This window comes from Trachemys scripta, chromosome 4, assembly GCF_013100865.1.
Source record: "Trachemys scripta elegans isolate TJP31775 chromosome 4, CAS_Tse_1.0, whole genome shotgun sequence".
Taxonomy (NCBI): Eukaryota; Metazoa; Chordata; order Testudines; family Emydidae; genus Trachemys; species Trachemys scripta.
Window position 1 is genome coordinate 48,271,893 of NC_048301.1, and position 21,632 is coordinate 48,293,524.

The 21,632-nt window shown below is 41.7% G+C and overlaps 1 protein-coding gene across 3 annotated transcripts in view; it reads right to left on the reverse strand.

The window, feature by feature from the left end:
* AKAP6 (A-kinase anchoring protein 6) overlaps window positions 1-21,632 on the reverse strand; it is a 383,199-nt gene that overhangs the window by 235,048 nt on the left and 126,519 nt on the right. For all 3 annotated transcript variants that reach the window (XM_034768678.1, XM_034768679.1, XM_034768677.1), the window contains exons 3-4: window positions 7,074-7,325; window positions 674-2,476 (exon numbers count right to left, since the gene is read on the reverse strand). In XM_034768678.1, the coding sequence (XP_034624569.1) occupies window positions 674-2,476; window positions 7,074-7,325 (2,055 nt within the window). The remainder of the gene's footprint in view (window positions 1-673; window positions 2,477-7,073; window positions 7,326-21,632) is intronic.

Here is a 21,632-nt window from a genome sequence, read left to right on the forward strand (position 1 = left end):
ATACTACAGGATAAAACAGAACATGTTACTAAAAGGGTTATAGCAAAAATCAGGAACTCCCCTTCCTGCCCCCCCCCAGTATCTTTGAACCAAAGCCACTGAATTAAAAATTGGCAGAGTACACTAAGTGCCACTTCATTCAAACATCACTGAAATGTGTGTGTATGCAATTAATTACAATCCAACTTGCTTTCCTAATGTCTAGTTTATTTTGCGCTACATCCAAAAGCAGCATGTAAATGTACCTGAATCTTAGAAGTGTTAAAAACAGTATTGACAGGATGATTCTATGCCAAACATGAAAGCACCACCTCAGGTAATTAGTGTTTTCTAGTATTGGTGACCAGATGGATACGTCCACAATATGACTCATTACTAGAGCTGAGCAAATAATGGATTTTTTCAGTTCAGGGGCCAAACTGGGGGTGGGGGAGAGAGGAGGAATCTTGAACAATTCAAACTGAAATTTAAAAAAAATTAGGTGAATCAAAAAAGTTAAAAAAAATATTTTGTATCAACTGAAACGTTTCCAGTTGACTCAACAATTTTGGGAGGGTATGCAATTGATTTTGAGTCAATCTAAATAAAATAAAGCCCCTTCATTTATATACGGTCATACCACTTGTGAAGAACTGACACACGAGAACACAATTAAGGATAGCATCTGCCTTACCTCAATTTTCTCCCATATAGTTTCATAATTGTCTTGGTGTTGTATATCTTGCATCAATTGGTGAATTAAATCTGATTTATTTGAGGCAGAGGTCTCATTTTTCTCAGAGGACTCAGTCACTACAGGTTTTCCTGACTTGTCTTCTATGTATTTTTTAAAGCAAGAGGCAGGCACACAAAGCTCTTCATCTGAAAGAATGTCACTCAGAGGCCCAGATTCAATGCTATCACCCAAAGAGGATACTATGTCACTTGAGGAGCTTGGTGAAACCCTACCCAATTTTTTGTGCTTCTTTTTAATCTGATATGTTGGATACATCTCAGAATCTGAGTTTATTTCTGACAGCTCCCAGTCATCAATGTTTTGAATGGTTTCTCCTCTGGGTTTCTGAGGCAGCAGTTTTGTTAAATTTTCTAACTTCAAAGCCAATACTTCAGTCTGTTTGAGGTGTGATGGAAGTGCTAAATATTCATCGGAACCATACCAGGCCTCAACAACTTTACCATTTGTATTATCATAACTTGGTGATGACAGGTAACTCTTCTTGCTCCTATTTCTTGGAAGAACAGGTGAGGAGGAGATAACAGGTCCTGAGTCAGTTGAAGATGCACTTTCTTGGCTATGAGTTGGTGAACTAGATTGTTCATTTTTACTTTGGGACTGACCATTCAGTTCTCTCTGATTACAGGTATCAGCTGATGTGGAAACAGAATCTGATTTTGTACCTCCCATGGACTGAGAGTTACAGGAAGAAATTCCATTTTGTAGAGCTGAGCTCCCTTTTTTATACACCTGCATTGCTGAAGCTGTGTTAGATATACCCACAGGTGTCCTGCATGATGTCACCTTCTCAGGAGTATCATGTGATTTTTTGTGCCTTGGCTTTTCTTTCCAAATGTAACAATTAGACTTACCTAAACTTATGGAACTTTCCTTAAAGTGATTGTTTATCATGTACTCAAGGCTTCTATCACCAATTTTATGTAAGCAATCATATGACTGACTGACAGCAGATGGACTGTTATTGTAAGATGATTGTAAAGCCAAGCAAAGCTTGGATCTGTCTGGTGGATCTAATAATGAGGGTGTACTTCTGCTCATTTCAGTCTTTAAACTAAGAGAGGTGGGTTTTTTTACATCACTGGCTTCCATATCATCTTTAATCACTTCTTCTTTTAAAAACAGACCTCTTTTTGGCAATGTAGGCTGTGTGGGAGAATCCTCATTGTAGTTAAAGCAGTCTCTTATTGACCTTTTGGGAGTTGAGTTTTCACAGTGTGGATGCTGTTTGCTTTTTGCACCAAGATGGTGCAATGGATTGTATTCGTGTTTCTCTAAACTGGAAACTGGTTTTCTGTCATCTGATAAGATGCCATCTTCAGAGCACGATGCTGTACAGAGAGATGACTTCCCAGAAGGAGAAAACAGTGAAAGCTCAGGTGATGTGTTGCTGTCTTTGCTTTCTCCCTTATCTTCTGTTGAAAGAGGTAAATGGGTTTCTTTCACATTAATGGCTTCATTGCACTTGGAAACAATGGAATCAGTTGCAACTGCAAGTAATCCTACACTTTTGATAAGCTCTGGAAAGTCTTTTTCCATCTCACTGTAGTTCCAAGATTCAAGTGGTTTTGCATTAGCTTGACTGGAGGTCATGTCACCCAGGGCACCAAGCAAATCCTCACTTGGGCTGTAGTCAGACAGTTCAAATGCAGTAATACCACAATCCAGGGATAAGTAATTTTGAGAGCACTTGATAGTTAACTGTCCTGAGTCATCCACTTCAGTTAAAGAGTCAAGACGGTCCTGAAACAAAATAAAAAATAAAGACCTTTTAAAAAGGGATTTCAGTTTTAGTACTACACTGCTACCTTGATAAAACTCCACCCAATATACAGGGCCGGCTCCAGGCACCAGCTTGTCAAGCAGGTGCTTTGGGCGACCACTCCGGAGAGGGGCAGCACGTCCAGCTATTCGGCGGCAATTTGGTGGACAGTCCCTCACTCCGGTTCGGAGCAAAGGACCTCCCGCCGAATTGCCGCTGCAGATCGCGATCACGGCTTTTTTTTGGCTGCTTGGGGCGGCCAAAACCCTGGAGCTGGCCCTGCCGATATAACATGAATTCGGATATAACACAGTAAAGCGGTGCTCTGGGGGGGGGTGGGGGGAGAGCAGGGCTGCGCTCTCCAGTGGATCAAAGCAAGTTCAATATAATGTGGTAAGATTTTTTGGCTCCTGAGACAGTGTTATAACAAGGTAGAGGTGTATTAGTAACTATTCATTAGATGAATTCTTAAATCCAGTATACTAAAGGTCACAAATCCAACCAGTGGCAATGTATTCTTAGCTACAATCTAGAAAAGCAGTTGTTACTGAACTGCCACAGAGCTTTGTACAGTACATTTTGAGTGAACTGTTCTACAACATTTGGGAATAAAAGCACAGCAGAATGGCCAAGTGTTAATCTGCACGTAGGAATGTTTAACTCCTATATGATATCACCCTGAAGAGTACTGCAAATTGTAACTATCCTGAAGAGATACTGCTCACCATTGTCATGGCATGGGTATGATTGTTATTGTGTTTGCAACTAAATATCAAAGTCTCTGCCATACTCATCCACAGAGAAACCAATGCAAGAGGAACCCCAAAACTCCACAAAATGGACCTCATTGAATGTCCCAGTGCTAGTCACCTTGAACGGGAGGGGATTTGTGGGGTCAGAGTGGGCAAGGGGTGGAAAGCATCTGTGTCCAAACCTGGTAAAATCTGTGATTTCTGAAACCCATGGACACAGAAATATCCACATAAGAGTGCTGCTCCTCCAAGTCACTCCACAGGCCTCCTACTGATTGTCAGCATGGATCTTTCAGATGCCAACTTGCCATTGGCAGAGTTTGCCCACATTTGCACAGTAGCACTGCTGACTGCACCTAGCTTCATGCAGCATTAACTCCTGTTGACGTATCCACTGGGATAGCCACAGGGTTAGCTGAGGACAGTACTGTGACCAGATGCTGTGGCTGTGTCTATAATACCCTCCTTCCACACCCTCTATCACAATCCCCTAAATATCAGTCCTCCCATTCTCAGAAGCTGAGGGAACAATCCTAATGGAGCACTAAGATTTTAAGCGTCCAGACAAATGTGTATAAAAAAATATTTAAGAGGGTTCTGAGACTTAAGTGGAGCAGGCAGAAAAAGGAAAGATTTTAGGATCTAGAAGCAGCCTGACATACTAGCAGTCACAGCAAAATTACATTTGGTTTACAGTTTGTTATTTAAACATTGTTTTATAGCTAATTTAGGGTTCCAGCATCTAAGCAGGAGTCAGCTATCTCCCAATTTCAATATATATATTCAAATTTGAATATTTGAATAAATATCTCAAAATCATAGGTCCAAATTCTGTTCTTATTTACCCTACTCTATATCGGGTGTAACTCCATTGAAGTCCACTATTTAGATTAGTAAAGATGATAAATCACTCCAGCTAGGTAAAATTACAAAAAGAAACTAAAAAAGCCATGAAAGCAAACATTTGCTCAAGTGCTGGCATTAAAGTGCAACCTACTATTTAAAATAGATCATGTCTCCGCCTCACAGTAAAAGCTATTTCAACAAATGACCCCCACTAATAGTCAAAACAGCTGCAGTCTCAACAAAAGAGTAGCCTTGTGGTTTGCCTCCTACCCTGAATACTGTACAATACTAGTTTTGGAGTCCCTTAATCAATAAGGACACAGCAATTCAATCATTAAATTGTTAGGTCCACAACAAATAACGCTTGTGTTAGCCAAAAAAACCCAAACAAACCTAAAATAATAATAAACACTTAAAAACCTTTAAGTTAAAATGGTTTTTTGTAGAAAATTGGTTTGGAAGATTTTATCTGTAACCTAAATCTGTGGACTTTTCTTAAAAAATTTTATTGTGTGCATTCCTGTCATGTGAAGGGCCAATTCAATGAATGGTAAGTCATGAAACTGGTGTGCCTGCATTATTTATGAACAATGTTGTATAAAGTCATTAAAATATGTATGATGAGGAGGCCAAAGAGCAATATTAACTAGCTTAAAATGTATAAAGTAACTGCTGGAAACATACTCAAATTATTAGGGCGGGATATAGGCATCATGCTTGTGTGGCTCCATGCTATCATTAGCAGAGCCCTGCAAATCTGCGGATATGTGCTTTATATCTGTGGATGTGGATATCCACTTGATATCCAGGGATGCGGATATCTGCGGACCATGTTTGCAGATTGTGGATCGGATGAGGATACAAATTTTCTATCCGCACAGGGCTCTAATCATTAGTCATCCATTTTATTAAGCAAATTTTAATTTTTAGTTTTAAAAAACAACAAATCACTGCAATTTAAAACATTTTGCCTTTCTTTACAACCAATCAGCAATAACAATCTAGCAATATAGAAAAAATAATCTCTTAATGGGATACCATTAACCTGGAAATCCCATTCCACTCTGTAAAATTAGTACCTACTATTGTTACATGCAATCCTTATCATACTGACAGAAATCACAGAAATAATTTATTCGTCTCTATTATCTTATTTATTTACTTGTCTTATGGATTTGATAGCATTTTAGGTATAGTAGGGTCACTGTTTTGTTGATGGTTAGTTGCACTTCCTGTCTCATTATGGAAGTACCAACTAGGATGGCCACTGCCCAGGTAGAGGCCACTGCCCCTTTAAAAGTCTCATTCAGGCCTCCCTCAAGCTCAGTCTAGGCAAACACAATAGGTGGCTTTTGTGAAGCCTAAATGTATGTAGTAAGATCACAGAGCTGGTCTGCTACAACCAAACCCTTGGTGGCTCTATTTACAGTCCTGGATCATCTCTCCTTGGGTAGGTGGGAAGAGTCCTAAGCATCCCAAAGGCCCCTTCTGGCTACTCAGGTTGCAGCCTCTTCTCTAAGGAGGAAAATCTTCCCCTCAGCCAGGCCCTTTCTTTCTGAGGGGGCAGTTGCTATAGCAGATGTAATCAGATCCAGTTGGGGCACTTCCTGCTTCTCAGTGCCTGAATTAAATCCTTCCTTAGGCCTTGAGATCCTAGTTACAGAAACCCTTACCACACTCGAGCATCATGGCTTCACTCCCATTCACTCCTCTGAATGTGCTCATGGGCATGCCTTTCCTTAGAACTTGCAAGAAAGTGTTCAAAGCTGAAACTGAATCTGAAGTAGCAGCAGGTATGTGTACAGGCAGGAATAGGGGGAGGAAGAAGGTGGCCCTGGACATGTTTGATGGTATTGATTTCAGGAACCCCCTCCTCTGTTTCAAAGACTTTTATATACATCAGCCACAGAGTAGAGAAACTTTTCAATTTTTAAGAAATATCTTCATACTCTATCAGAAACTTGTGTTATCTTAAATTAATCCATTTAATACATTATAAGTCCAAAAGGGACCATTATGATCAACTAGTTTGACCTCCTGCATAACACAGGCCATATAATTTCATTGTATAAAGCCCATAAACTTTTTTTTTTTTTGAGCTACAGTATATCTTTTAGAAAAACATCTAATCCTGATTTTAGGGCTTCAAGTGATGGAGAGTCCGTCACATCCCTTGCTAAGTTGTTCACATGGTTAATTACCCTCACTATTAAAATTGTGCACCTTATTTCTATTTCAAAAACATTTGAGTTGACAAGGTCTCTTTAAATCAATTTAATAACCACACTTACTGAGCAAAAGGCAATCCAGTTAAATGCATCTATATTAATAAGCCTATTAAATTGGTACAAACTTTACATGCATTAGAAGAAAGTGTGATTGGAGTTGGTCTGCATGGATGTTGCTAACACAAATGGCAGTTTGTAGACTACACTTTCAAAAAGAAACTTTAACGTGGCCCGTGAAACTGTGGATAAAAATTTTCCATGCCTAAGGTTTGTGACTACAAAGACAAATTCCATGTTTTGATTTACACATGCAAATGAACTTTTCACACACAGATCTAGAGTTGAGCCTGAGCTCAAAGTTTTGATTTGGATACGAACTTCTAAATTACAGGGTGACTAGATCAGATGTTTGGGGTCGAAAGCACCTCTGCACCAATCTGAGTGTATCTGTGGGGAAAATGTTAGGCTCGTGGGAAATATTGCCTGCTATTTTAAAGGATGTTTTTGAAAAGTTGGTCCTATGATCCTACACTTATTTGGTTCAACCACAATCGATGTCATCTGAAGAAATTTAAGATGAGAATATCTATTCAATTAGCCTCAATATTTTTGGCTGCACTGGCAATTGTTTGTATGAAGTGCAAACCATCCTAGCAATTTTTAAACTAGTAGCTGGGTAGATGAGTTTAAATTCTCTAATATGACTAGGGATTAATGTTCCAAAAGTAAATGACTGCATTTAGTTCTCATACCTCTTTTGTCTCCTCAGAAAACGCTTGCAGAATATCAGTCTGCCTGGTGTAGTTTCCATTGGCATCCTGTAGTCCCTGTAGGATGCGTTCCCTCAGAACCAGAACAGAAACACGTAGCTGGTGCCAGAGTAGCTGCACTGTATGTATATCGACTATCACATTGACGGAATAAGACAGAAGCTTCAGGGAAAACTCTGTCTCTAACAGAGCATGAATTTGTTCAACATGATCAGATATATCTTCACATATATCCTGTAAGAGAAAAGAAAAATATATCTTTAGCTACAGGTATAGGCTCTATAAGGATCATCTCTACTTTAAGGATCATCTCTACTTTTTGGCTAATGCAGAAAATGCGATTTTAGATAGGGAGAATAAAGTAATTAATACATACAGGGTTCTCTATTTATTTTTTATTTATAGCAATGCTACAACAACTGAACAAGCAGCTGTCCTATTTGGCAGGAGTGTTCACTGAGTACAGAGATAGCATACAATAAGTAAGGATGGCACAACAAGATCATATGAATCATAGATAGAAAAACAGCACTATGAAGATGTCATCCTAGACCATAGCGATTACAATGAAAGTATTAAGATTGACCCAACTGATCTCTATTCTTGATTTAAAAAAAAAAAGTCAGAATGTAAAGAATTTGATTTGTGCCATTCCCAACAAATAGGTATAAACAGAATTGCCATTTTTTTTAAATCAGTAAGAATCTAGATATATACAGTGTTTTATGCAGCAAAGAAAGGGTTAAGTCATCAGCAAGCTGATCAGGTATATTAATGTGGGTAGAAGACATCCTGTGATGTCCAATTAAAGATTTACCCTTTTGCTTACTGGAACAACTTCCAGTAAATTATACAGCACAATGGATTTCACTGACTCTAAACTACAGATTAATGGCACATTCATTGTGAAAGACCCATTTAGAGTTTATCTGGACTAGGATTTAAAAGTGCATTGTCAGAATGTGGCAAGCAAAAAGGCTAATGTAGACAAATCAGTGAGTACTTTTAACATAAGCAATGTTGAACTCCTTCACTAACAGGAGTTACGAGTATGCATTGCCTTGTCTAGACTTTTAGAACAGGTTAATTAGCTTCTAACACAGGGGTGGGCAAACTTTTTGGCCTGAGGGCCACATCTAGGTATGGAAATTGTATGGTGGACCATGAATGCTCACGAAATTGGGGGTTGGGATGTGGGAGGGGGTAAGGGCTCCGGCTGGGGGTGTGGGCTCTGGGGTGGGACTGGGCATGAGAGGTTGGGATGCAGGAGGGTGCTTCAGGCTGGGACCGAGGGGTTCGGAGGGCTGGAGGGGGATCAGGGCTGGGGCAGGGGGGCAGGCTCCGGGTGGCGCTTACCTCAAGCAGCTCCCGGAAGCAGCAGCATGTCCCCCCTCTGGCTCCTACATGGAGGCATGGCCAGGCAGCTCTGCGCGCTGTCCCATCTGCAGGTGCCGCCCCTGGCCAATGGGAGCTGCGGGGGTGGTGCTTGGAGCAGAGGCAGCGTGCAAAGCCCCCTGGCTGCCCCTACACGTAGGAGCTGGAGGTGGGGAGCTGTCGCTTGCAGGAGCCACATGGAGCGGGCCAAGCCCTTGACACTGCTCCCCGGCTGGAGCACCAGAGCGGGGCAAGCCCCAGACTCCACTCCCTGGCGAGAGCTTGAGCACCAGATTAAAACGTCTGAAGGGCTGGATGTGGCCCCTGGGCCATAGTTTGTCCACCCCTGTTCTAACACCATGCCTTTAAATCCGGTCAAGATAAATTCAAATTTCAGAGTTAGGATTCAGAGGGATGTGGATAAAATTAAGCAATCACAATCAAACACTGGATTGGTTTGGTCTGAAATGCTTGCAAGGTGAAAGTGGTGGGGAGCTGTCAAACCAGCCCACATGGATAGGGCCAAAAGTATGCGACCCAGGAGACTACCAAACCGCCTGCATCTGAAAACACTGGCAATCACACACAGTGATATCTGGTAAAATTTACTGGAGCTTTTTAGGGATGGAGTGTACTTGCTGGATGCGGAGGCTGACACTTGGCTAAGGGACCTTAAGGATTGGATAGGGGAGGAAATAGATACCAGGTTGTGTGGGTGGAGGTGATTGCTGAGACGCCCAGGGGTCAGTATCTTATGCAGATAAAGGCTAAAAGAACTAGCTCCCAAAGGTAAATGAGACCTGGGATTTTAGTTTGTGGATCTTGTACCTGTAAGGGGAGACCTGAAACCTTCATAGACTAAGGGTCCCTCTTGGTACCACCCACACCCACGTGCATGAGTGTAAGGTTAGAGGACTCAGTAGTGAGCTGGAGTCTTGAGGGGTAGGCAGAAAGGTGTATCCCAAATAATGGGAGTCCTGTAACCCTGCACTGGACCCAGTTAAACACCTGGTATGTGAGATGGTGGGTATATACTGCCCTTACCCAGTATTAAGTAAGTTAGTCTGCTGCTTAAAATCCATTCCACCGTCTGTCTTTCATTCAACTGTGTGTTCTAAGCAAATTAGATTAAGAAACATGTCAGACTTGCAACTAATCAAAACAGTTGTCTGGAGACCTGGTATTTATTTTGGTCTTCATTAATATTTTTGTTTTAATAGAAGCATAGTGATGTAAGAGGCAAAGCAAAGCTTTTCTGCATTGACAGTATGTAAAATCTTCTGTATCAGTTTAGATCTGATGTTTATAATTTAAAGTAAAGCTAACTTCACAATGGTGTTTGGTGCACAGGGAAATACTGTGGGCACTATTTAAAACAATTTTTAGTAACTTAATATTAATAAATGAAACCAAATTTCCTTGAACTGTATTAAAAATTGCTTTAAGTAGCAATCAATAGCTCAGTATTAGCACTTGAGAAACAATTAAGGTTAGAATACTGCCAACAGCAACTTGGACCATGTTATTGTAATAGCTGGCTTGGGCCTAAATAAAACCTCCTATGGGAAACACCCACAGAAAGGCCAGAGATTAGCATAAGGCCTCCTGGAGTTTCAAGGAGCATGGTTTCTCGGCTGCCTTGGGGTGGGGATAATATCTGTTCTACTTTGTACTCAGCTATATTGTTCTATCATCTGGCAACCATATTCACAACAGTACAAAACAAATAGATTGATCGACTATACTGGGAGTTGCAAGTGCTCAGAATCTCTGAAAACTGGGTTGAAAATTTCCAGTTTGGCAAAACAAATGCCCTTGCTACTGTACCACTGCCAGGCCAAAAATCACTAAAAACTTAAAGGCTGATCCAAAACCAAGACTCCCAGTGAATTAATAGGCTAATCCAAACCTTCTGTTTTAGGTCTTGTCTACATATACATTTGCATCACTTTAACTCAAGGTATGTTTTCAAACCAATTTCATTAAATTGGTGCAAGTTTGAAGGTATATACTCTGAACTTTCTCATGCAGATAGGGCATATTGGTTTTAACTTAAGGTGTGGTTTAAATTGATGTAGTTAAACTCATCGGTGCTGGAACTAGCGGTGCTGCCACACCCTCTGACTTGAAGTGGTTTCCATTATATACAGGGTTTACAGTTTGGTCCAATGGCTCTCAGCACCCCCACTATACAAATTGTTCCAGCACCCTGGTTAAACTTATGCAAAATCTTGTATAGATACTTTTATTCCATTATATATCATGCTTGTTTGGTTAAGTTCAGGTCAATTAGGAACTGATTTATGCTAAACCAAAGTAAGCTACTTTTAAACCAAAATGGGTGTCCACACAATCTTTGCACCAGTTTAACTAAACTGGTTTCCAATTGTACCTTAAATTAAGGGGTGCAAGTTTCTCAGTTAAACCCTAATAAGGGCTGGTCTAAGCAGGGCTGCCCAGAGGATTCAGGGGGCCTGGGGCAAAGCAATTTCAGGGCCCCTTCCATAAAAAAAGTTGCAATACTATATTCTCGTGGGGGCCCCTGTGGGGCCCGGGGCAAATTCCCCCACTTGCCTCCCCCTGGGCGGCCCTGGGTCTAAAAATTGTTTAATTTGATTTAGGGCTTCTCTACAAGGGAAAGTTGCACAGATTTAATTTAAATTGATTTTTTTTTAAAGCAACATAGATTTGGTTTACAATGGCTCATTTTGGTTTCATTTACATATGGTTCATTGGTTCCCAATCAACTTAAGCTAAACTGAAATAAGAGTGAGCACACAGGAGTTTGCATCAGTTTATCTGAACTGATTTAAATGCACACTTTAGATTAAACCTGTGCAATTTTGTTATATAGACAAGCTCTTAATTTAATCCAGTAAAAAAATAGGTTAAACTAAACCAAACTAAGGGACTTTTAAACCAAAATAAGAGCATCCACATAGGAATTTGCACCTGTAGTCTATCTTACGTGGTTTAAAATACAAATTTAAGTAAAACCTGATAAGGCCTTAGAGTCCATCCATTAACGCTATGCACTATATTAAGAGGAACAAAATAGCCTAAGTGATACCATCTAAATAGCTACTTGAGGCTACACCAAAATACTATTATTTACATTACCAAATTACTATTGGAATGCCCAATTGGAAAGCATGATTACACTTTATTCAGAGTTTTAAAAGGATATTAAAAAATACTCAAGTATTTTATTTATATGAATTCCCATACACGTCCCTGAATAACTGGTTAGTTAAAATTTTCTTCTATTTTACTATAAAACAGTATAAATGATTGCAGGACTTCATAAATTAGAATTGTAAATGTGTTTAATTTGACTTCTGTTGGGCTACTCATGTACATAAAGTTAAGCATGTGTGTTTGCACAATCATTTCCCTAGATCTATGTAAATCTGTGATGAGGTGGACTAAGTCCAGAGGCCTCCTGCTGGAGGCCTCGTGCCCCTGCCTCACCCCGCCCAGCCCTCTGCCCTGACTCCTGCACTCCCCCTCCCCCACACCCAGCCCCCTGCATTCCCCTCACACCTCCCCAGCCCCCTGCACCCCCTCACACACCCTGAGCCCCCTGCCCTGACTCCTGCACCCCCACACATACCCAGCCCCCCCACGTCCCCACACCCATCCAGAGTACCAAATGTGAGCTCCTGCACCCCTTGCATTCCCACCTGCATCCCTCACACCAAACAGGAGCTGCCCCAGGTAAGCACTCCACACCCCAACCTCCTGCCCCAACCCTGAGCCCCCTCCCTCATCCTAGCTCCTGGCCAGACCCTGCACCCCAACTTTTTTTTGCAATATTTGGAAAGATCATTAAGTGGTCCATCGAGACCCTCTGCAATTTTCAAGTGGTCTGTGGAAAAATAAGTTAGACTACAAGATCAATCAAGGTACCGCACTTTATTTTCATTTACTTGCTATTATAGGAGGAGGATGAAGAAAAAAAGAATGAAAAAATGGGGGTGGGGGGAGATGAGAGAATGTTCTTTTTCTTGGCTGAGTCCCAAGGAGGGACCCCAAAAATGAAGCTGAGCACAGGGCCGGGGGGCCCCACTAACTCTAAATCCACACTGGCTGTCGCATCACCTGGGCTGGGGATACAGTGTCAGCTGATCCCCACAGTCTCCAACCTACCTGAGCAGTACAGCAGACATGGCCTGCCCATTAGCTCCTCTCCACTCCCTAGCCCACCCACCCCTTGCTTCCCACCGCTTGCAGCTTAGCCCTCTCACTTTTAAAAATGATTGCTTGCCCCTTCTCCCCTCCTCAGGCTTTTCTGGCACCCCTGTTGCCAGGTATCCAGTTTTAGACTGGAAACTCCAGTAGAAAACGGGACCTGGGTGTCTGGTTAGCAGTGCTGACTGGAAACTAAAAGTCCCGTTATAGGAGTAACCACATTAGCCTCCACTCCTCCCACTCCCAACACCCACCCCAGAGGGCTGGAAGAGAACCTGTCCTGATGCTGCTGGATGTCACGGAGTGTGGGGGAGTCAGGGTCCTGCATCCCCCACTTCCTGCGATTCACCATGACTCTCAGCCAGCCAGAAAAACAGAAGGTTTATTAGATGACAGGAACACAGTCAAAGCAGAGCTTGTAGGTATGGAAAACAGGACCCCTCAATCAGGTCCGGCAGGGAGCCCAGACACCAGTGCTGGGCCTCCCTCTGTTTCCCCAGCCAGCTCCAAACTGCAACCCCCGCCAGCCCCTCCTCTGTCCTTTGTCTCTTTTCCCAGGCCAGGAGGCACCTGATCTCTTTGTTCTCCAACACCTTCAGTTGTCACCTTGCAGGGGAGGGGCCCAGGCCATCAGTTGCCAGGAGACAGTGTATCAGCCATTCTCTGTGCAGACAGCATCACACCTGCCCTCTAGGGCTCTGCAACAATCACACAGCCTTATCCCACCACCTAGATACTTAAGAAATGCATAGGGGAAACTGAGGCACCCACACAGTATTCAGAGAAAACATTAAGAACATTCCCACTTTGTCACACTGGAGGAGGGGCAGCTCAGTGCAGAGAGAGAGACAAAGAGAATGGGCTAGAACCAGAGAGAAGGTAAGTACCCGCTCTACTTGGGCAGGGGCGGGGAGGGGGAAATCCTGTTTACCCCTCCCCATCCCTGCTGCACTTGCAGTTTATCCCTGGCCCCTCCTTTGTTCCAGGGACCAACCCTAGCTCCCGCCCCACTGTGCTTTTGCCCCCAGCCCCTTTTACAATCATTCCCTGGGGGGCACACAAATATGTTTGGTGCCGGGCCCACAAAAAGTTAATCCGGCCCTGGCCACAGCCAAATGATACACGTACGAACGAGATAACTAACTCTGTCTACTTCCTTCCCCCGGTGTACCAACAAACACCTGTTTCAAGGAGAGAGAGAGAGAGAGAGAGAGAGAGAGATTCTGGAGCATCATCTATCCTGATTGCTCATTGTCATTGTAAATATGACAAAGGAACAGGGATCCAAAAGCCTGTGTGACAATTTTACTATAATGAAATACTTAATAGCAGAGTGTTCAGGTTAAAAAGTAGTGTCTAGAATAGTAGCAATTCCAAAATGATCCAAGTAGTGGCAACAATTTCTTTACAACAGCCGATATCTAGATGCAGCAGTAATTTGAGGAAACTCAAGAATTGTATTAAGCACCTTCTGCAGTGCCTTATGCAAATTCAAGAAGACACTGAAATGTCACCAATAAATTATACATTAAGAATGTGAACAGGTCGTTCATTTTCAGGAGACAATCAAGGTCTGTTGTCTTGCCCTGCTAAGGCAACAGGAGATAAGATGAGAATTTACAAAGATTATTCAAGTTCTAGTGGCACTTTTGCACAGTGAATGGATACTGTATGGATCCACAAGAATAAGAATTCTGCTTACTAAATTTTCAGATACAATTTACAAATTCTGCCGGGGAGACATGAAGGTTAGAGGAAATTCTGACTATTGCAAGTAAACTGCTATAAAAAAGGAACTTTTTAGAAGTCACAGCAACAACAGGACTTCAAATATTTAAACCATTACAATTTCTCCATGTCTCAGACAACTTATTTGTATATAACTATTATGGTTGAGAGGACACCTCTCTGAGCCACAACAACAGTAGTGCTCCCATGTTGTAGTGTGTATGTGACAGTGGTGAATATCGGGGGGGGGACCCTTTACACAGCACAATATGCTCCTCAAACACATACTACTTCGCATCCAGACAGCTCCACTGGCTAGCATGTTGGGGACAGAGCCATAGTTTCACCCCTTCTTGTGTATGTGGAGATGTAAGGCACAGAGCCGCTGCTCTTGCTCTCTGCCCAAAGCCAAAATTTGGTGCATCTAATGTGGCCTCACAAGCATTCTTACTCTTCCTACCCACTTGTGTAGCCACATTATACTAGGTCACAATCTAGCCCAAAATATTAAGAGTTAGACAAATACAGAGCATGGTGTTATGTATGTTATTACTAATGTTCTTTGGGAACAGGAGAGAGTATCTAATGGCCACGGTGAATGGCACACTAAAAATTGATAGGTAGATTAGATTAAAATGTATATTCTTTTATAACAATACTTTTGATTTGTCTGCTGACTTCTACCCCACAATTTCCACATTTCCATATAGATTGCAATGATACACAACCTCCAAATGAAAACACAGAACCAAACACAAACACAATTTCATATCAAGAGCTGTTATAACTCTGATTTCTCAATGCACAATTTTAAAAAGGACTTTAACCAATTAAAAGTTATTGATGTATTCATAAGTCAGTGTTAAGGTAAGGCTTTTATTTTCAATTCACAAACTATACCGTAGAATCATTTTCAATGGTATTTCTCAGGGTACAAGGGTTGTATCCATTAGACTGCCAGCTGCCCACTTCACTCAGTCTTGCAAACAGCTGACCTTGTAATTCACAGTTGTTATCATCTATCAGCTAGGCCACAGCCCTCCATGTTAACTAAAATAGCTTGCAATGCAAACACTGCTGCCAACAGAGAAATTGTGCACAAACAAACCTTCAGGTTTATTAGAATCTAGGGTTTGATAAGAAGTTTTAAACAAACATTTTTTCACTGTAGCATTCTTCTGCCTACAGTCAGACATGGGGTTGTTAAGATGCATGTGATATCTAGTGAAAGATTAAAGGTTCTAGCGTTAACAACAGTGACAGAAGCAACTGAAGTGTGGTTTTATGTGCTTTGATCTTACAGTAAAACCTCAGTGAGAGAAATCAGATATTCTTCATTTAGCATGACTAGCTTAGCTTACATGCAAAACAAATTCATGATTTAAGAAACTAACAATCTGATCTTTACTTATACAAATATTTTAAATTCCTTAGATGATAGAGATTCCAACTTGCACATCAAATTCCATTTAGAAAAAAAATGCATATCTGTCAAAGAAATAGATTTTTTTTATGTTACTTGGAAAGCAGGGGTGAAACTCACTCCCTATACTACAGAGTCATGTGTGTCCAGAGTATAATACAAAAAAAGTGTTTCTTCAATGGGCTTAATAGCTATTTGTATGGGACTGTTCCTCCAAGATATATTTTGTATCCTTAAGAAAAACTGTTTACCATCTCTTCCTGTCTCAAGTGAGCATGTGCATACACTATTGTATTATATTGAAGATAATCTTTTTCTTGTAGTGTGGATTATGTTTGGTAAAGTCCTTGAAAAATGCTAAAACTGAGAAAAGATTACTCATTGGATGATATGTTTTTCTTTTAATAGACACAGTAATTGTAGCCAAAGGAAATAATCACACAGAGCAAAGTACAGAGCTTGATTAAGCAAGTGTAACTCCCATGGAAGTCTCTGGGCCAAATTCTGCTGTGACGTAAATTGAAATGCAAATTACACATCAGGCACAAGTTAGTCAGAAAATGAGGGTAATTGGTAAAGTATTGTAACTTGTACCAATGTCGCACGTAGAGGCCATGGAAAATGAGTGCAATTTACAGTTTGAGGTGTGCAAGTGTAGGTGTGGCAGGAAAGCAACCACCAGGAGGTTGTAAGAATATGGGTCTTTCATTGAAAATACTGAGAACTTTGACAATAACTTATCTGGGAGGAAGATTGGGCCAAAAAATGACCTCTGCCCACTATGTCTGTGCTACACACTTTGTGTGTAAATTACACTTTTTTGCACAACAATGAAAGCTACATCTGCACATTATGCTACTTTATCACACTTGCGCGACAAACTTACAGCCAACACGTAACTCTGAGACCACCGTTTACATCATTGCAAAGTTTGACCCTTCCAGGATACATACGATGAATTTGACTATTGTATTAATAATTTTGATTATTGCTAGGATTCTCAAAAACTTTCATAGAAGCTGGCAAGGCTATTTATTTGACAGATGTGTGTTTTCCCTGTAGAAAAGTGTACCTCTCTTTATAAACTGCCTTGATTTTGGAAGAATTACTTCAGTAGAAATTGTCAGATATGTTAGAAGTAGGGTGACCAGATGTCCAGATTTTATAGGGACAGTTTCGATTTTTGGGTCTTTTTCTTATATAGGCTCCTATTACCCCCCAGCCCCTGTCCCGGTATTTCACATTTGCTGTCTGGTCACCCTAATTAGAAGGTTAGTTGTGCTGGGAGGCTGGCAAGAACAGATAATTCCTTTTATCTTATGCAAACTTGCTGCTGCTCAGAGCTTAAAGAAATACAGTATTATGAAGCCAAACACAAAAGTCCCTGCCATAAGAACAAAATTCACATTGATCTGAAACTCCGTGGTTTTGGGGTTTTTTTTTGTTTTTATTTTTTTTTAAATGGACTACATTTGAGCAGTTTATTGATGTCTAATGTGGCATTCTGCTATTTAAATAGGTTTATATTTATCACTTGAAAACTCATTGTTTCAAAGCTGAAAAGATGGCAAAGAAGATCATTTGAATTTCAACAAGATGGAATGTTTGGCTTCAGAATGCCCCATATGCAGCCAGGCCCAAAAATGTTCAGACATTTCTCTCATTGAAGGTTTCAGGACACAACACATGCCCAGGAATTAACAATGAACCGTGTTAAGTAATTTTACTTTGTGTACCTCAACATGTACCCACATTCATTTAAATGCTATAGTTTTCTAAATATTTGAAAATGGTACTTGTATACAAAATATTACAAGCTGTATAGAAAAAGAGAAAACAAATGTTCAATGCTTTCCAAAAATTTGCTTTATATACCACTGTATGGCACAAATACACTGAACTTAAGTTTTTGGAAAAGGGCAAGATGAGAACCATGGAAATTGTGTGCCTGCTTTTAACACCTTGTCATGGTGTCAGCAATCTGTCACAATATGTCTGGGTCAAGAACATCCATCTTCCTAGCATTCTGCTTGTCTGAAAATCATTCAAAACAGGCAATATTGGAATGTTTTGCATACAGCCATGTTACAAGTACCAAATAAACAAGACAAGTATATTTCAAGACTTGCATTCATCCTTGGACTCTGATAGCAATTTTATTGTCTTGCACTACCAATTTAGTGTGATCACTTGGAAAATGAGAACTGATAATGATGATGTGACTTTAAAGTCATCATACATTATTTATCTACCACACTGAAATGCAAGAGCAAGGACCAGTTCAAACAGTCTTAAAATATTTTATAGATGCCTTCACACAACACTTTACTCTTCCTGTAAAAATGCAAGTACTTCCTGAATCACTACAAATACCTTTTAATTTGTGTAACCCTGCCTAACTTTTCCTTGCTCACTGCACTCCAAACATTTGATAATAGTAGCAAACAGCATTCTCTATACATTCAAGCCTTCAATACATTGAAAGTAAGAAATTTTGTGAGTGAGCAAATGGAACAACCCTGAAAAACATGACAAACCTATAAGAGATATAAAATATAACTTGCATCTAAGAAAAGTTTAGTACATCTGCTACTGGTTTGGCCAAAACAAGGCTCCTTTTGGTGTCAGCATGTAGAGTTGTCAATTGTCCACGAGGGTCCCGATTCAAGTCCTAACTACCTTGACATGCAGAACACACACAGAGGTAATCCCAGCTATTATATGGGGAACTCAGCAGCGATGGATTAGGTCTACTGCTGTGTCTGGCTACCAATAGGCAGACACCTCTCTTTTCCCCCCCCCCCTCAGATTTAATCTGAAGAACTTTAAAAGTATGCTCAGGGGATAGGTGACGAGGTTGACCTAGTTTGTGGAATAACTATAAGGACTCTTCAGAAGCAACATTACTGGTGTAATATGTCTCTCACCATTGCTTATACAAGTAGAGCTGTACATGTAGTTATCCTGAAGCTTTTCCAGTCTGGCAGAGACTCTTCAGGAAGACACGCTTTACTACTAAATTCAGTAGAATCCAATAGGGTTTTAACTGGTGGTCAGCTGCCCCAAGTGGAAGAGTTCCAGTCTGATGGAATGAGAGAGATTTCTGGGAGAGGCAGCTTCAGCTTTGAAATATGAGGTTTCAAGTAACAAATAAAAAAAAAGGATGCCTAGTTAAACAGCAGAATGTTGCATTAGTCGTCAACATACATACACGTTTCAAATCAATGTGAATTTAGTTCTTATGGCAGGGACCTCTGTTGTGTGTCATGTAAACGACATTGTCTATTTATTGTGCCATATGAATAATAATGATTCCAAATCTCTCTTGCACTTCAGCATACTTAAGAGCATAGCTGAGAGTGTTTCTGATTAGTGGACTGACAGGAAAAGAGAAATTTTAAAAAGATCTGTTTAGTCTTCCATATTCCCCTCTATTTCCATTTTTAATCTCAGATCTGTGGTAGGGTTTGTTTATCTAACTACTTCTTCTCTCTAATTTCTGCTGCTTCTTGCAGATTAAAAAAACAAACCTAAACAGGGTCCAATTATAACCTGCCAGCACAGTAGAAAGTTGGCGCCTCTGGAAAGGGGAACAGATTATCATCATTTTCTGTTAGGGACACCAGGTCTTGAACCAATGTCCACAGGCCTCGGGGAACTGCCACTCACTAACTGGCTAACGGTCATCAGAATTAGGACCTGAACTCTGACAAATGAGTCCTGGGAGCGGATTGGTAGAATACTGGGGGTCCTGATTGGTTCACAGCTCCTATTGAAACGCAGCGCAGGAACAGGAAGCTGTCTGTAGGTGGTGCCTATCCAGGCAGAACTGGGTTAACTCGCTTAGAGCTGCTTCTCCAGCAATATCTAATCATGCTGCTGATCTTCTGGCAACCTGACCCTGATTGCCTCCTGACATCCAGTTTGCCCTCTGGCCTCCTGGTATTGGACCCGGCCTGACTCCCGACCCCTGCTCTAACTGCTAGGTCAGACCGCCCATGTCCCAGTCATGACAATTTGCATGGACCACATAGGCCACAGAAGTGGTCCCGGGACCAGCAAAATGGACCTGGCTAACCCTTCAGAAACGCCAGACACACTTGAGTTGGCCACCTGCCTTCAGGGGACAACTGACCCCTGCAGGCCCATGTCATCCAGCCTGGAGAACCAGCTATTCCAGGACCAAGTCAGAGTTGCATGCCAAAAATGCCAGACTCCAGGCATGGTTCAGGCAGCCCTGTTCCCTGATACAGCTGCCAGAACCATTTGATGGTAATTGCCAGAAATTCCGGGGTTTATAAACCAGTGTCGCCTCCTGTTCATGAGGCGCCCTCAGTTCAATATTACTGATTGTGCAAAGTTGAGCCTGGTCATCAGCCTGCTGTCCTGGGAAGCCTTAGACTGGGCTTCCCCTTCTTGGAGTGTGACAGCCCAGTACTGTCTTTCTCCAAGGCATGTCAGTACTCTTTGATGATCTGCACTCAGCTCAAAAAGCGGAGGCTGTCCTAAAGAAGGACCATCAGGGGCAGAGAACTGTTGCCTCCTATGCTGCACATTCTGCCACCTTACGTATGACACAGACTGGAACAAGGCAGCACAAATGTAATGGTTTCAGTGGGGCCTGCAAGAAGATATTAAAGACAAGTTAGCCAGGGAGAGATACCCATGAGTCTGGATATCCTCATGGATCTTGCTGTCCATTTAGATAAATGGTTATGGGAACAAAGAAGAAAAAATGGGGGTCTTGCAGCTCTCCAATCCAGGTACTGTGACCCTTTCACCAGTGCCTCCTGCAGAGCCAATGTAGGTGGATGTGGGCAGTAAAGGGCTCACTCCCCATAGAAAAGGAAGGATGATGCCAATACCATCTCTGTTTCTGCTGCAGTGAGTCAGGTTGCTCCATTTCTACATGCCCGATATGATCTCCAGGGAAAAGAGCTCCCCCACATTTCAGTCTTGACTGGAACACAGCTGGAGCCCCACCCAAGGGCTCCCCACTTGCAGGTGCCAATCCATTTCCACATACCTGGGGCATCCCTGAAAAATCTCATCCTACCAACCCTCATTGACTCAGGCACAACTGACAATCCGCTCATTTGGTGGCAAGCACAGGAAGTCTGTTTTCCACCAGAGTTTCGTAGACAGCACTGTTGGGGATCGCATCTGTACTTCAAGAGGTTCAGATGGTATCAGCTATCCAGGCAGAACCTTCCACTGACGCTGCATCTGAACTTCCTTCAAAAATAGCAAATAGCAATTGATGTTTTTGAAAATAAGAATGTGGAAATTCTCCCTCCACACCAGGACTATGACTGCCCCATAGAGCGGCAGCCAGGAGCAATAATATCCTTGTCAGAACCAAGAGTACCTCCAGGAGGACCTGGCCCAAGGATTTATCTGCAAGTTGTTCTCGCCGGCTGGGATTCCACATGTCTCTTCTCTGCTTACCATCCGTAGTCCAATGGCCAAAGAAAAACAGCCAATCAAATTCTTGAGCAGGATCTGTGACGGTACTTCAATCACTACCAGGATGATTGGTCTTCATTTCTGCCTTATGCAGAATTTGCCTACAACAACACAGACAATGTGTCTACAGGTCAAAGCCCGCCCCCCACTCCCTTTTTAAATCAACAATGGGAACAAACCCCAATTCCACCTACAATTACTTGTGTCCTCTCCCAACCCAGCAGCCTCAGATGTGAAAGAGTTGATTCACTGGGCCCAAGAAGAAATGACAGGACACCTGGAAAATCCAAGAGCAGACTATAAATGGCATGCAAGCCAGCATCAACAGCAAGGCCCAACCTACTCAGTGGGACAAACTT